Source organism: Hemicordylus capensis, chromosome 1 (assembly GCF_027244095.1).
Source record: "Hemicordylus capensis ecotype Gifberg chromosome 1, rHemCap1.1.pri, whole genome shotgun sequence".
Lineage (NCBI taxonomy): Eukaryota > Metazoa > Chordata > Lepidosauria > Squamata > Cordylidae > Hemicordylus > Hemicordylus capensis.
The window spans coordinates 188,289,102-188,306,674 of NC_069657.1; the positions used below are offsets into that span (position 1 = coordinate 188,289,102).

The following is a 17,573-nucleotide window of genomic DNA, read 5'->3' on the forward strand; positions in this document are numbered from 1 at the left end:
CCACTTAGGAAACTGCCAGACCATTGGTCTATCTAGCTCAGTATTGTCTTCACAGACTGGCAGAGGCTTCTCCAACGTTGCAGGCAGGAATCTCTCTCAGCCCTATCTTGGAGAAGCCTGGGAGGGAATTTGGAACCTTCTGCTCTTCCCAGAGTGGCTCCATCTCCTGAGGGGCATATCTTACAGTACTCGCACATCAAGTCTCCCATTCATATGCAAGCAGGGTGGGCCCAGCTTAGCAAAGGGGGCAAGTCATGCTTGCTACCACAAGACCAGCTCTCCTCTCCTTTACACCACCCTTTAGATCACCTGGAATGACTTGGCATAGGACTTTGATATCCGTCACAGATATAGGGCACGGTGGGAGAGCTCTGAATGTTGAAACTGAAATGGTTTGGACAAATTGTTGTTAATATTTGAATTTTTTATAAAGATATTTTTTTAAAGTCCTACAAGTGGCTTTTTTCATGACTTTTAATAAATTTTCCTACTGCAGTAAAGCTGCCAGAAAGAGTTCTCTCTATCCATAGAGTATTTCACAACTAGTGAAAGTAGGGCTAACTGTAAACATCTAAATAAACTTTATTTTATTTGTACATGCACTATGTTCAAGTTGCAATCCAGAATGTCTGAGAACTGTGAAGCAAGGGGCATGTGTTGTGCTTTTTAACTCCCTCCCCCCCCCTTACAAATGAACTATATGACCAAGCTGGTTAGACATGTCCAAAAACCTCACTCACTTACTCGCTCACACTATTTACACAGTATGTCCATCATTTAGTATGATTTTGTAATCATACAAAATGTTAAGGGGGCTCCGCACATGCTGATTCATGCCCCACACACCCCTAGGGATGGCCCTGGAGAGAGGGCATGCCCTCACCTCTTGCCTGTGGGCTTCTCAGAGGCATCTGGTGGGCCACTGTGTGAAACAGGATGCTGGACTTGGGCCTGATTGAGCAGGACTGATCTTATGATGTTATGGGTGTGGAGATAAAATGTGAGGGGGACATGTATGCCACTAATTACTCTATGGAGAAGTGGCATAAAAATGTCATTAATAAACATGTTACTACTTCATGGGTGCCATTTTGGTTCTTTCCCAACATATTGGCCCCTGGTGGCGCAGTGGTATTGGCCCCTGGTGGCGCAGTGGTAAAACTGCCGCCCTGTAACCAGAAGGTTACAAGTTTGATCCTGACCAGGGGCTCAAGGTTGACTCAGCCTTCCATCCTTCCGAGGTCGGTAAAATGAGTACCCAGAATGTTGGGGGCAATATGCTAAAATCATTGTAAACCGCTTAGAGAGCTCCGGCTATAGAGCGGTATATAAATGTAAGTGCTATTGCTATTGCTATTGCTATTGGCTAAACTGAGTGTTCTATATTTTACAGTTTTAAAATACCCCTAAATCCAAGTGTTTCATACTATGCCATGTATATTAAGCTTCCCACAATGAAGGAAAACAATTGTTTCGGTTGTGAAAACTTACTTTAGCTTGTTTTCAGTAACTTTTGTGACCATGTGCTTTTTACTTCAGTTCCCCCAGACAACCTTCTAATCTGGTGACCTTATCCCCAATTAGTCTAGAAAAATCAAGCCTCTGTACTCAAATACTTCAAGGAAAGGAGAGGAAAAGGATGTCCCTTCCCACTCCAAGGCAGCAGTAACAAACAAGGAAACCCTAAATATAAACTACAGGAAATAAATAGAAATGGAACCATCAATTCTGAGCAAGGAATTTGCTAGTGACTTATAGATAATTCCCATAGGATGGCTGGAGTAGTTCTCTCCATCCATAAAATCATAAAAAAATCTCTGAAATGTTTCCCCATGCCAGAGATTGTTTCCCTCTTTGGAGTTGTATGAAAATAGTTCCTGAAACACAGATATTCTGCTGGCAATCAAAGCAGCCTAGTCAAGCAAAGCATTATTTTGAAGAGTAAAACTGAGATTCACTACAAACCAGGTCTCTACCTCCTAACAGAATAAGTGCAGCCCTTTTGCTTGGACTAGCTCTTAGATGGTCTAGGTTTTCATTTTGTTTGTTTGTATCCTGCCACTCCAGTGCAATACTTATCAGGGTGGCTCACAACAAAATATCTGTTTTTAATATGCCAGGGCACAGTTTCAGTGGATACTCATCTGGAAAGCTAGTTCATTCACATATGCAAACTTACTGTCAAGGTTCAGACAAATATTATTTCCTGCTTTCAGGAAAATAAAAAGCATTGGTTAATGTGACACCAATTTGCTCCAGCTGCATTGGCTACCAATATGCTTCAAGCTTCATTTGAAGAATGGGGCTAGTCTTTAATGCCCTAAATGATCTGGACCTTAAGGGGGGGATGTTGTCGTCTTTATATGAAACCAGCTGGCCCTGCCTTGGACAGCTTGCTCTCTGGCCTGCTACTAACAAAAAATTGGTTTGCAGAAACCAGAGACAGACTTTCCCTACCCAGAGAAATTAGGCCGATTCCCTCATTTCTTAATTTTAGAAGGATGGTCGATCCTGTTCTCGTGATCTTTGTTGCCTTTTTCATTATCCTTGACCTGACCATGCAGTTTCCATGAGTATTTCAGAAATGCCAATAACCCAGTGGGCAGATGAGGTGCCACTGAGAAGCTCAGAGCCTTGGTTGGTTCCATTCCATCTATGAATTTGTGCCTTACAAATTCAGTATCCTAAAACACCTCTTCCTTCAGCATATGTGACCAGATCGGGTTGGTTGCCAGGCTTTTCGATTGCTTTTTGATTCAGCAGTATTGGGGTAGTTGCCAGTTAATGCTATGCTATGGGATGGAATTATGCAAATAGCTGTAAGAAAAGGGCATTGGCTGGTGATGTCATCAAGATAGGAAAGGCTGCCCTCTCTGGTTGCCTTGAAGTGGTTTATCTCTATTCAGTTTCTTTGAGTAGAAGCATGCAGGGCGGGGGGGGGAGCATGTGCTCTAAGTGAAAGGTGGGTTTCCAGAGTGTAGCCTATTACCTCTGCCTTTCCCTCAGCTTTCCATATAATCAGAGGTGCAGCTAGTTGATTTTGGAGCTTGGACCTAAAGGCCTTGGGAGCTTCCCCCACCTCACAAATTAAGCATTATCATGCTTGGCTTGGTGACCACACCACCTAAGACAGACTAAAGAGGATTTGGGGGGGGGCAGGGGCTGTGGAGGCCTTGGACTTGGGCCCCGAAGTCCAGGGGTAAGAGCGTCTCTGCATTTCATACGCACCAAAGATGTTATATGGTGGGGGGGGGAGATAGACTAATTCAAGAGAAAGTGCTCATTCACCAACACACTGAATTTTATTTTATTTTTTAAGATACAGTAGTGCTAAACTATCTCCCCTTTTACATATATGCAACCCTGTCAAATATGTTGTGTTTCTCTTTGAAGGATGACGACCTGACATAGCTTTAAAAGGATGCTGAAGGCACACGTGCTCCTGTTTCATTGAGGCAAGAAATGAGAGAGGGAGCAGAACACCAGACATTGTTGCTGTAACATTAGGAATTGTGAGTTATAGGACAACCCTGGGCCAGTGTTGCTTTTACAAAATGCAAACTGTCCTGGTCACATCTGCAGCACTATCAATCTGTCTACCATGCAGACAGATGAGTTTTAATGCAACTAATGCAGACTGAGCTATATAGTTTGAATACTTATTGGATATGTATCCACTTCCCCTCAAACTGCCCAAGCAATCCCTGAAAACATTAAGGTCACCAAGGAAATTCATCTAGAGGGAACATGAAACAATATAGCTTCTGACAATGGATACATTACTGTTCACAGCAACACAAGAGTGGGTGAAGGGGATAAAAGCTCCATAACTACAGGAATTCAAGACACCTCACATAAAACGTATTTATTAAAAAGAAGAACCCTAGCACAATCATTGCTTGTTTTCTCAGGCGTCACAGAAATTGCAAAAGATCTCTCAGGGCCAAACTAGATGAGAGTGGGGAGACCCATGATCCTTTTCTTGAAAGCAGCTGCTACACAACCCTCAAATCAGGGCCCATGTGCTGAAGGAGAGGGATTAACCTCTTTCTGCCATTCAATTTTTCCTGATCTAAATCTGCCCCCATCAACCACTGTTGCCCCACTGAGAAAAATACATAGCTTTCTCTGCATTGGAACAGCGTAGTAAGCTCATCAACTGAGTCTCTCATTTAAATCATTTGAATTTTTCAGGAGAGGGGTGGTGTATGTCTATTCATGAGGCAGAAAGTTTATTTTTTAATAATCACTTTGGCTATGGAGGGCAATGTTTAAATGAGATATGACTTGTTCATGTTCTATATACAGTGGTCCCTCGACTTACGAAGATAATCCGATCCGAACGCACGTTCGTAGGTCGGAATTTTCGTAAGTCGAAAAGCGCATCCACGGAGGTCCGGAAACACTCGTAAGTCGAGGAAACCGCATCTAAAAATTCGTAGGTCGAGGAAGCCGCATCTAAACCGGCAACGACTTCCGGTATTTTTTGTCGTTCGTATGTCAAAATCTTCGGATGTCGAGTGCTTCGTAAGTCGAGGGACCACTGTAACTGTTTTGAATGGTTACATTCCTGTGTGGTAATGTAACCATTACCACACAGACAGGTAAGCTAGATTTTTCTAATTTCTTTTGGCAAATATGCTTTCTAGGCCTTTCTCTATGCAAACTGACAATTTGGTTTGAATATTATTAGATGACATTTTATTATATGCTCTAGAAGTTTTATTTTGTCCTTTAAAAAAAAATTCAAAGTAAAAAGTGAACAAAAGTCAGAAACAGCACAAACCAAGAACACGCTTAAGCTGATATGTTATTGTAGCCTCTGGATGACTTTATGACTTGTACCAGTACAATGGGAACACCAGTGCAATTATGGGAGAAGTACCAAAATGTTTAACTGGCTCATTGATAGGAGCAAATATCGATGACCTTTCCTTCCCCAGGAAACACATTGTGCCACCTGAAAATAGGCCTCTGAAGCATATTTTCAGGTGACACAGAAGGCTTTTGGGGGAAGGGGAGGTTCTTGGAAAACACACACACACTAGCAAGGGTGCATCATTAGTCTGGAACTCTTCAGAAGCACTGGTTCTACACTGCTAATTGATCTAGAAGTTGGGTAGGCAGCAAGATGGCAAAATTTACAGCATCATTTACAGATGACACTGAACTATTTAGAGTAGTGAAATCCAAATCAGATTGTGTGGAGCTCCAAAAAGATCTCTCCAAACTGACTGAGTGGCAAATGCAGTTCAATGTACGTAAGTGTAAAGTGATGCACACTCGGGCAAAAAATTCCAACTTCATGTATAGATTAATGGGGTCTGAGCCATCTGTGATTGGACCAGGAGAGGGATCTTGAAGCTGTTGAAAACATTAGGTACTGACTTGACAGCTATGTAGCAGCTATGAAAAAGGCAAATTTCATGCTAGCAATCATAAGGAAGGGGACTGAAAATAAAACAGCTAACATGGTAATGCCATTATAGAAATTATAGCACAGCTGCATTTGGAGTTGTGTGTACAGTTCTGGTCACCATATCTCAAAAAAAAAGTATTATAGAACTGGAAAAAGTAAAGTAGAGGGCAATCAAAATTATCAGAGGGCTAGAGCACCTTCTTTACAAGGTAAAGCTACAACATTTGGAGAGACTTGCTAGAGGTTTATAAAATTATGGTGTGGGGCAATTGCATAGGAAGAAGTTCTTTTCCCTCTCTTACAACACTAGAACCAGGGGTCATCCCATGAAACTGACTGCTATGAAATTTAGGACAGACAAAAATACTTTGTACTTTGGGAAAGTACTATTTCACATAGTGCATAAGTAGTCTATAGAATGTTGCTGCATAGAATGTGATGATGGTCCACAGCTTGGAAGGCTTTAAAAAGGGGCTTAGACAAATTGATGAAGGATTAAGATTATCAGTGTCTGCTAGTCTAGATGGTTGTAAACTATCTCAAAGTTCACAGGCAGGAGGTCTCTGAATACCAGCTGCAGGTGAACAAGAGCAGGAGAGGGGGTGTGCTTTCATCTCCTGCTTGTGGGCTTCTCAAAGGCAACTGGTGGACCACTGTGAGAAACAAGATGCTGGACTAGATAGGCCTCGGGCCTGATCCAACAAGGCTATTCTTATGTACTTCTTCCAATACACTGGTGCTTTGTTAATCAAGATGCCTTGTCAGCCTCTGTTAGAAAATATGCTATATGAATTCTGCACACTGTGCTATAACTCATTCAGTGCATTTGTTTGGATGCATGATAAACCTGTTTTTCCATACTGCATAATATGTTAAGCAATTGTACTGAACTAGAGCGCCATTCTTCTATAATATCCTGTCATTTTAAAAAGAATTTGTCATTGCAACATTTCCCAGAATCAAAGTGTTTAGTTAAACTTGGGAGTCTAGTCATTGCAACTCTGACAGTTGAGTGGAAGCCCCCAGTTGTATGTCCTGGCTAGCTAGAGACTTAGTACAGTTTGTCCTGGTTCAATTTCCAGACTGGAACAAATTGCATTTACTCAGCACCTTTGCTCCATACTTTTTTTCATTATTACTGTGTTTTTTAAAAGCAAAACAAAACCACCACAGGTAAAAATAGTTTTTTAAAAATTAAACAGAGATCAGTTGTTGAAAGTCAAGATTTTTGTTTGACTGATTGAGCTATATCCCACTCTATCCCACAGGCTCAGAGTGGCTTACAGCATTATTTTAATAAATTATGTCCCTAAGGGGCTCAATCTTTTGAAAAGAAAAGGAATTCTCCCCCTCCTGAAGGGTAAGATGGAAGAGCTGGTCTTGTGGTAGCAAGCATGACTTGTCCCCATAGCTAAGCAGGGTCTGCCCTGGTTGCATATGAATAGGAGACTTGATGTGTGAGCACTGCAAGATATTCCCCTCAGGGGATGAAGCCGCTCTGGGAAGAGCAGAAGGTTTCAAGTTCCCTCCCTGGCTTCTCCAAGATAGGGCTGAGAGAGATTCCTGCCTGAAACCTTGGAGAAGTCGCTGCCAGTCTGTGAAGACAATACTGAGCTAGATAGACCAATGGTCTGACTCAGTATATGGCAGGTTCCTATGTACCAATAAATTATGACTGGAGAAGGGATGTGGGTTTTCTTGAAACTTTTGAATTGGAAAATTTTCTTAATTTTACCATGCATGTTTCCCCCTCATTTGCAAAAAGTTTGCACTGTTTTTTTCACAGAAAGTTTTACAATGTACATCTTCCTGATGCCCTAAATAGATTGTGATCTGATTTGGTATGTTAGTTGAATTGAAATATTTGATATGGGGAGGTAGAAAAGCAATAAAAATACTTAATGTGTTAAATGTTTTCCGAAACAAATTCAAGGTTTATGTGGAAAGATATTATTTTATTGGAATACTCCATAACTCAGTAAAACATGATTTTGTGTACTGTCTCACACATTACCAAGGGATAATTACCTGAAAAACATTATTTACAACTCTACAATTGCCAAACTTGCCCAATATTGCATTGGCACCCATTCATTACCAATGAATTTTATGAAACAATGACTGCTATCCAAACTAGCATTGCACACATGCAGCAGGTCAAGTTCCCGACTACTACTGTGCTGTTACTTGAAAGAAGGATGGGGCAATTTTTGCCATTTCCCCTTCTTGCTGAAGTCTACCATGTCACCAAAATATGTCCCTGAGGATAGTGCAACCTTTAGGGGCATATTTTGGTGATGTACGGTGGGCTTCAGAGGGAAGGGGAGATGGTGAAAATTGTCTCTTCTACCACTTAAGTGACAGTGAAATAGTAGTCTAGATGTCAGCTTATGAATTTCTAGAAATGCAAAATGCTCAGTGAATAAATAATGAAGAAATTTTCTGTAGAATTGTTGGCTTTGGAAAATTTTGCACTGCACACCTCTGGACTGGAGGCAGCTCCTATGTACCTTGTACACACTTCATCTGTTTAAACATCAAAAGTTACACACTCACGTAGCACATGGTTAAAAACATTAGCAACAAGATAGGGCATTATAGTGCCCTGTGAACCACTAACTTCCTCTCTGAAAGGGAAAGGAAACATTTCTTGGCAAAGACTACTGGCAGTATCAAAACTAATTCGCTATTTATATCCCACCCCTTTAGGAATCTATAGGCTTTATTTGTGTAGCACACAGCTCTCTGCTGAAGAGAGGAAAATAAGACAATCTTACTTTTGTAGGAGAGCAAAAGCAGTGCTGGAGACTTAGAGACAGTTGCAAAAAGCAGAAGAAGAAAAGGAGATATCAACTAAATAGTTCAAAATGCAGAATAAGAATGACACTAAGTTTTTGCAGTTCTTAGAAAGTAGACTTAGCTTACAAGAGCATTATAAAGTAATTACTGAAGTATTATCGTAATTGTAGATGCACAAATTCACTTTCTTATTAAAATGATAACCTTAGTGAATATTTGGCTGTATTTATCAAGTGACTCACATTTCAGGAGTCATTCAAAGAAAATGTTAAGAAGCTGGCCTTCAGCTGTGAGACATATCAGCTTTAACAACATTTTAATCAGAAAGTATGAAATGGCTGGGGAGGGAATATTAAGAGTCAAAGCTGATATACTCTACTAGGAATTTGAGAACATCTGCAAGAGAATGGCTTGGTAAACTAGAGATCCTTGGCGTTCAACAGAATCTGGAAGTAATTGCAGTAGGAACACAGAACATACCTGCTGGATCAGATCAAAGGTCCATCAAGTCCTGTTATAGCCAGCTCTAGTCTAATCGGTGCCCTGTGTAAAAACTGATATTTGTCCCTCCTACGCTATGAAAACCCCTGCATGGTGTCTCTTTAAGTGTGGCATCCATGGTGCCCCATGATACATATGACCCGGTTTGTTCACACAGGTCATAAACACCAAAAGCTGGCCCTGAGGCCAGCATTCTGTTTTTCATAGTGGGAAGCCATATGCCTCTGGGAAGTCAACAAATAGGATACAAAGGCAATATCCCTCTTTCACTGTCACTCCCCAGAAACTGAAATTCAGTGCCTCTGAAATGATACTGAACTGAACATGAAGTATCCATGTAGCCATCAAGAGACTTATCCTCCTTGAGATTGTTTAATCCCCTTTTTAAGGTATCTATGCCAGTGTCCATCACTACTGCTAGTGGCAGTGAATGCCATAAATTATGTGTTGTATGAAGAAATACTTTCTTTCCTTTTCTGCCAATCAGGTAATAAACCAGCTATTTAGGGACACAACCATAATTTAGTCAGACTTGCTCTCTAGAAAATGTTGGTGACAAAGCTAAGCATAAAGCAAACAAGGATACAGTGTGAGCAATACTTAGGGAGGTACACCATTTATAGAAGGAGTCCATCTCACTGGAGATGGAGATCAGTGACAGGCTCCTGTAAGTTTTACAAATCCCACATAAAGAACAGACTTGGGTATTGAGCTATTACACCTAGAACAGTCTCCACAATCATTCATCCAACCAACCAACCAACCAACCAACCAACCAACCAACCAACCAACCAACCAGGACTGTGTATAAAGAACAGCTCCTCCACAGAAATGAACAGACTTCTGAAAAGAAATCAAAATCTTCTCACAGCAATATAACCAAGCCCATTAGCGTTCACTGTATTTGTTCCCACATCATTGATTTGATTGCAACTTTCCTAAGACAGACACCATTTGCTTCTCATTAGTATTAGGATAATAACATGTAGTTTAGCCGCTGCTATAATTGTAGGGATTTTAAAGTTCTGGCCTCTGCTTCTATTCTGGTAGGTTAAAAACAATCAACACCAGTAAAGCTATTCTTGCTGGAACCAAACTCTGACCTGAATCAAGATTCATGGTGAAACGAATTCAAGTTTTATGGATAAAACACAGAGTTCAAATCGAGAGTGGGATAGTTAACTGATAGTCCATGAACTAGTTCCAGTACAAAGAACACTTTTATCTGGGCCCCAGCTGCTCTACCAAATTTTATTCAAGTTAAGGCAAAATTTCTGCTCATAGTTGTATAGCCCTCAGGGGACATATTTTTGGGTGGCAGAGAGGGCTGTCTGGGGAAGGGGAGGTAGTAAAAAAATCACCCCACTTCCAGGATGCTGGTGGTGTTATTCTGGATCCTGGAACCACGGTTATCCTCTCACTGCATCGGCACGTCCTTAGTCAGGATGTCAGCACTGCTTTCAGAATTTAGTCATGTTTGCACTTCAATAGTGCTTTTCTGGATTTTATATTAAATTCCCTGGGATGATAGCTACTCAAATACTTTACTATAAAGCCTAATCATCTGGAATGGGGCAAGGTTGGGTTGATTTATTTATTCACACATTTATTCTCCAGAATGTAGCGGCCCTTGAATATTCAGTTCTTGGCTATCCCCATGCTAGACCAGCTCCTCTGGTTCCTTCTTGTAAAAATATCTTGATGTAGTCATTGCCCCACTTCCAAGATGAAGTACTGTACAGGACAGCAAAGGATACTGGGTAACATTTCAACATGTTCTCGTAGTAAAAAAATCTGTTGTTTTTTTACTACTCTTAAATATTGCACATTCTGATCCAATTTATGCTAAGGTCCGGTTTGTAGTAACTAAATTAAAGCTAACATTGGTTTTTGAAGTTGATCCTTGGAAAATGTTTAAGGAATTGATGTGGCATCAAATTCACAAAGCTGCATTAAGAATTCTTGTGCCTTCCATCCAACATGTACAAGCAGATTCTTCTTGGAATTTTAGAACTGTGTCCCATGTACTTCACAGCAGTAACAGGGCATGGATCCTAGGCATATAATACAGCCACCCTGTTGAAGCTAAAAAGGCTTAGGCCTGGACAGGTAACCATGTGGGAACCCCATATCTTTAGTTCCATGATGAAGGGAAGCCAAGATATAAATGTAACGAACAAAGAGGAATCTTTACACTATCACCACAGCAAACGTAAGAGCACAAATTGCACAAGGATATAACACATTTGTCAATATATCCTCCATCATCTGGAGATAAATTCAAAATTCAAAATTTCTTACACTATGGGTTAAAACGTGAATTAGAACATTTTAGAGGCTTATCACTGAATATTTTGTTCCTACAGGTGGGGCCACATTAAACAGTAAGTCCAACAGTAAATCTGTTTGACAAGAGTCCTACGCTGAAAACCCAAAACTTTTTTTAAAAAATCCAATTGAAATACTTTTTAAAAATTGATGAATAAAAGCAACAACTAAAGTAATGTAAGCTCTCTGCAGATAACCTATTAAAAAGAATGAAACTGTGGTGGGGGGCAGTGGGTGTTATCAGGATCATATCTGCTACTCCCTAACTTATCTGTGTGCACTCAATTGTCTGCCTGTGAACGTAGACTCCGTACAGAAAATCAAAAGAATGGACACAGATTGGGGGCCTGTAGGTACAATCCTGTCCCCATGTTTAACCAAACATGGAAGATTTCGCTCTCTTCCTTTCACATACAAACTGTTTGAGCCCACAGCTCTCCAAGGTTTCTTCTCATAGCAGGAAATCATGGTTTCCCATTATATCTCAGCCAGGCCATCCTGTTTTTATTCTAACATCTGATCACTTATTTTGTAGTAATATAAACATTACTGGTAAAAGCCAAAGCCAAATTCCATTGACGAATAGGAATGATTTAAGAACATGCTTAGTTCTCCCATGGAAATAAGCAGGTCTTGGGAACTTCAGCTGGATTGTGCCCAGTGCAATCCCGCCCCCCACTTACCAATAATCAATAATGTATTATATATAGGGCTAGCTCCTTCTATTTTGGGAGGGGTCACTATATCCTTGATACACAACATTTTGGAGATGAGAGCATGGAGGACATTAACTCATAACTCTGACAGTACCCAGCTCCCATCCCAGACTACATTGCACAAATAATGAGAATGTTTCATGACTAGCTGCAATGAAGACATTAAAAATGGAAATTTGAATTATTTCAATTACTTCATACATTTTAAATCGAGTGAACTCATTTGCAGTAATTAAACTATCATATAAGAATATGTGACCTTACAGCCCCTCTCTCTCTCTCTCTCACACACACACACACAAAATATTATATATTTTATTTATAATGAATATTCTTTTTTATTTTTCTCTACTGAAATAGGAATCTTTTAAAGTAATCCCAGACATCAATTGACTGGAGGGTGCTAATTCATTCATTTTCATAGTGATTTAATTTTTATTTGGATCTGCTAAAACAACATTCTCATTTGGTCACATTATGTTTGAATGTACTACATATAACCCATGGAGCACTATTGCTGTTATCCGACAAAATCTGTAGGCACTCGAACTACTGGAGTATTTAAACCTATTTGGGTGAGAGTGTGCTTTTTAAGTCAAACTACTGTGCAAATAAGCTTTTGTGGATGAAAGCTATTCGCCTACAAGTTCAGACCAGATTTATGTAGAGAAAAGAAATTGCTTACTTACTCTACTGAATTATATAAAGTAGCTGTCTGCCCTTTCCCAATTGCAACTGTCTATAATTTTTATTCCCCCCCCCCCCAACAGCAACAGGATGTCACTGAAACAGGAAATTTGGATACAATCATCAAATCTTGGAGTTCAAATATGTAGGTCAAATGAATGTGTGTGCCTCTCATGAAAAAAAAGAAATGAACACTAATGTGATTTCAGACTATAATTTTATAGCAATGACTGCAAGACATGTTTTGAAGATCTCATTGACTACAGCATAAATCAATATTAAATACTTTATACAGGAAGCACAATTTCAGAAGATGGTCCTTAAGGCTTTTCTCTAGATGATACCCTAATTACAAGTGCAAGCTTATTACAGTTTATCTCCCTCTTCAATTATTTACAGGGCAAAAGGCAAGAAGGACTGCATTAGTTATATTAAAATATTATGTGCTTGGTTTCTCTATTATTAATGGCATACAAAAATAACGCAGGTAAATAGTATTCCTGTGCAAAAGTGATTTTCCCCTCACCTGTGCATATTTATTTATTATTATTCATAAAGCTGTGTGCTGAAGAATACATAACAATGTCCTTTAGGCACTTATTTTATATAACTGAAAAAGTGAAAACTTTAATCCATCAAGGATTTGGGAAGGTAGTCCCACTGAAATCAATGTGCATGCCATTTTATACATACACAAGTCATATCTAAAGGCAAAGCATTGGTAATTCTACACAGAATTGAACTATCTACCATGTTGGAATACCAACAATATTTTCACATCAAAGTGTCAAAATACTAGTACAATTAAAAACTTGGAGCTACTTTTGATTAAATATTGTCATTCATAGCTTGATTTCTAACAAACAGTGAGAATAATATGAATTTTCCAAGTTAAAAAAGAATGTGCCCTTGTACTGCCATTGACACTAAGCCAAAGATATTTCAGCTCCATGCTTCTCAAAGTGGGATGCCAAGGTTTCCCTAAGGAGCCACATGCAGTTGCTAGGGGAGGTATGAGCTCCTTCCCAATTCCTCTTGTCACACACACAGGCTCAGTACTCCTACTTACCTGCTACAGCCTGGTCACTGCTCCATTTTATAATCTTATAAGAGGTAAAGGCATCTGCTGCTTCCCTCTTGTTATAACCAACATACTCTTTAGGTAACGAGAATATGTTCAAGAATATGTAACAAACTAGTGACTGTTGACCTTCACATGCAAATACTCAAAGCCACAGATCCCTTTAGTGAATGTCTGACAACGTCTCCATTTTGTTTAAGGCATATGTACTAGTTAATTCTGGTAATCCCATTTAGGTGAGTATCGACATTCACCAGCATATATCTGAGATTTTGAACATTCTTAGAATTGTCAGATATAATGTGAATCGTGACATTTACCAATTTTGGACGCAGACGCTCACTGTGATCTTAATTAACCAGTACGTATTTGAGATTTGGGGAGATTCTCAAAATCTAAAATCTCAAAATTTGTCAGAGATCATCAGCATTCGCATATAAATTTGACATTGGCACTTACTGTAATCCAACTTTATCACCTAGAAACCTACAACTATAGCTGCCAAAAGTTTACACATTATATGATTTGTTGTTGCGTGACAAGCTAGAGAACATTTAGAATACTAAATATGCCAGACAGTTGATGCAAAACACTGTATCTGCCAATTTGCAGCATGATGCTTCTAGAGCAGTGATACCGGCTGGCCTCTGAGATTCCACAGACATCTACAGATATAGACATGTGCATGTCAAGTGCACTTGAACAAAAACAAACTGAACAACAAATCGTCTGGAATCAAACTAGCTATGATGGTGTACTTTTACTGAAAAGAGTTTTGCCCAACTATTATCATCATCATCACTACTTTCTCATTAATAATGCTGGAATTTAAGGGAACATGAAAAATAAATCTGAGTTTCCCAAGATGTAAACCCCAGTCACATCCAATTTGATATTCATCAGTCCAGCTAATATCTTGCATTTGTTAAAAACAAAACTTTAAAGTATGCATTGTTTTAAAAGGCATTTTCAGTTAAGATCTAGTTACTCCCGCCCCCAGTTAAAAGAATCCTTAGGTTTATTGGAAGTTACAATCCACTTCAAACAGGGAAATGTGGGTGATGGCTGGTTAAACTTGAGCTCATTTCCCCCTGTACAGAATTAAGGCGCTATTGGTGAAAGAAGGAAAGCTTGGCTAAATTCCCTTAAAGAAGACAAAAACCTAGGGACAGTGAAATGCCTCTTACTGCACTGATCTCTACTTAACATTGCAAGAGGGGAGGAGGTAGTCAGAAAAGAGGGTTGGAGCTGAGGATGTCTCAGAAGGAGGTGAAAAATCTATGATCTCAGGATGAAGGAAGAAAAAATGGGGGAAGGGAGGTGTAGAAGGCGGGGAAGCCAGCAAAGGGAGCGAGGAAACAGAGCAGACACGGGTCAAGAGAAAGAAAGACATGGAAATAAAGATAAAAAGGAGTACAAGAGGCAGCTATGGAGCAGCAGAGCTGCCTCATTCTCTTTCCCCCCCAAACACACAGACATATCTTGAGAGGGAGGTAGAGGAGGCAGAGTCAGGAAGGGGCTGCAGGCTCTTTCCTCTGTGCGTGTGTGTGCACGAGAGCGCGCGCCTGTAACCCGACGCCACCCCCGAGAGCTCCCCTCCTCCTCCTCCCAGGCTATAGTTAGCAAGCCTGCAAACTGCAGCCCAGCCCTGCCCTGCCGCCCCCTGTGCCCTTCCCTGGCAAAGAAAGGAGGGAGGGGGGACATCCCGGCGATCGCACCATACCTTAGCCTGCAGATACTGGGGGTAGTAGTAGGTGGTGTACTGGGGGTACATCTGCTGTTTCCACACTTTGCCCATGAAGCTGGAATAAGGGAGCCCGCAGCGCAGGGATGAGTGAGGGCACTTGGCAAGCGGAAGGCAGGGGGGGTGGGGGGAGAAGAAGGAGACGGAGAAAGGGAGGGGGGGCTCTCTGGCGCGCGCTCTCTCCAAATGTCCCTGGCTTCGCCTTTTTCTTCCTGGCGGCGGCGGCGGCGGCAGCTGCTCTGCTCCTCCTTCCTCAGCTGCGCCCAGACCTTCCTCCTCCTGCACTCAAAGGCGGTGGCGGCGCCAGCAGAAAGAGGCTGCAGAGGGCACCAAGGACAAGAGCGCTCTCTCTCTTCTCGCTTTCTCTCGTGCGCGCGCGCGCACCAGGAGTTTCCTCACAGCCCAGGCACAACAAGGGAGCCGCCGCCAGCGCTCGGCCGGTTCCGAGAGCCCCACGCGCTGCCTGGAAAGCAGTCAAGACAAGTGTGAACTGCGACAGCGACAGCAGCAGCAGCAGCAAGGCTCGGTGCTAGGGCGAAGGGGGAGCGAGAGAGCGGGGTGGGTGGAGGGGGGGGGCACGGTGAGGAGGAGAGGCGCGCGAGGAGGGCAAAGGGGGGCGGTGCTTAATCCCAGCCAGGGCTTGAGGGGGAAGGATGGGCTTGTACTGCTGCTGAGTCGGGGGAAGCAGCAGCAGCAGCAGGTCGTCCAAAAAGAAGCACTTCAAGACTCTGGAATAGGAGGAGGTTAAAGAGACCATCACTGTGCAAGAGGTTAGAGAGGGCGCCGGCCGGCCAGGCCAGGGCACGACAGGCAAATCGTGGCGGAACTCGTTGGCTTGAACTCACCTCTCTGTAGTAGTCCGATGAGGGTTCCAATATTGCTTCGAGGAGTAATTGCAGCCTTAGGACCCCACTTCATTCAGTTGCAGGTTTTCAAGCAGAGCCTGGGCGAAAGAATTGCCTACCAGGAGGAATGATCCTTCACTGACGTCTCGCTATGGGGCACTAGGAGGATGCCGTACAGAATCATCTCTGTGTGTGTGTGTGTATGTGTGTCGGTGTCGTTTTGCCTTAACATCTTTCCATGCAGAGCTCGTGCCTACGTTGTTCGAGGAGGCTTGGGTGTTAAAAGTGTCCTTTGGATTCGTTTTTCATGAGCATGCAGCTCATCCTTCTACAAGGGTATCTCAGGAGTTAATTCATAAATGCCCTTAGATTACAAGTGAAACCGGGAAACCCCCAGATCCATTCTAATAGACTGTGTCGTTTTTGGAGGGTTGTTCTTCCAAATAATTTTCTAAGCTAAATTGAATTTTAAGGACTGAATGACTAGCAGTACTTATATTCTGGTTTAATTTATTCCTCAGCACATTTGTGCCAACCCAGGTTATATCTGCCATTTTACCTTAGATATAGTAAAATTTAAGAATTCAAATATCATGGAAACAGATTGTTTACCATTCTGAAGTGTTTATTACTTTGAATTACTTTACCATTAAACTCTCTAGTGTTTCCTTGCCACTTTCAATATTCTTGATTTTTCACATCGGCCTGCAATTCTGTGGTTTATTGGTTTCTGCTGGCTCTATACTGGTTTTATTGGCTTTACTTGATCCCTGCTAACTGGGCAAAGAGGCACCTTTTTAACGTAGTGATTCTCTTTATTAAGCACGGGGAAAGTAGCTGGCCCTATCCACCCCCAGCACAGTATCTCCAGTGACTGTTGCTGGTGTCTGTCTGTTTCTTTTTAGATTGTGAGCCCTTTGGAGACAGGGAGCCATCTTATTTATTTATTTATTTATCTATGTAAACCGCTTTGGAAACTTTTATTGAAAAGCAGTATATAAATTGTTGTTGTTGTTTACTGGTCATTTTATTGTTTTTTAGTTTTTTAATGTGTTTGGTTTTTAAAATTTCCTCTTTTTTTCGGACTTGATTTTAATGTTGGTTGGTCTTTTTTTTTTTTTTTTTTTTTAAATTGTAAACTGCCTCTATGGTATTGTCAGTTGAGCTGTAGGCAAATGTAATAAATAAATAAAATTTTTAAAAATCCAGTCCCACGATCCCTTACTAGCTTTCTGTACAGCCCATTGCTCCAGAGCTGGCCATCTTCACTTACTAAGCAGCTTTAGTGACAGTAGCACTCTCCTGGAATAAGTGTGTAAGGAAAGGAGTAATTTATAGTAAAGGATGTTTGGATGCAGCATAGAAACATGTCTCTTTGTGACATTCCGGATAATTCATTTGATTTTCCATAAGATATAAAAGCACTGCCCTGATTTTATACTGAAAAATCACA

At 41.1% G+C, this 17,573-nt stretch overlaps 1 protein-coding gene across 4 annotated transcripts in view; it reads right to left on the reverse strand.

Moving 5' to 3' along the window:
* The window catches only part of RBMS1 (RNA binding motif single stranded interacting protein 1), a 198,629-nt gene extending 182,256 nt beyond the window's left edge, over window positions 1–16,373 (reverse strand). For 3 of the 4 annotated variants that reach the window (XM_053260958.1, XM_053260955.1, XM_053260946.1), the window contains exon 1: window positions 15,255–15,809. In XM_053260958.1, coding sequence (XP_053116933.1) covers window positions 15,255–15,329 — 75 coding nt within the window. In that variant the 5' untranslated portion in view covers window positions 15,330–15,809. Of the gene's footprint in view, window positions 1–15,254; window positions 15,810–16,120 lie in introns of those variants that run through there. The other variant, XM_053260969.1, reaches the window with a different exon arrangement.
* Between the last annotated feature and the right edge of the window lie 1,200 nt (window positions 16,374–17,573).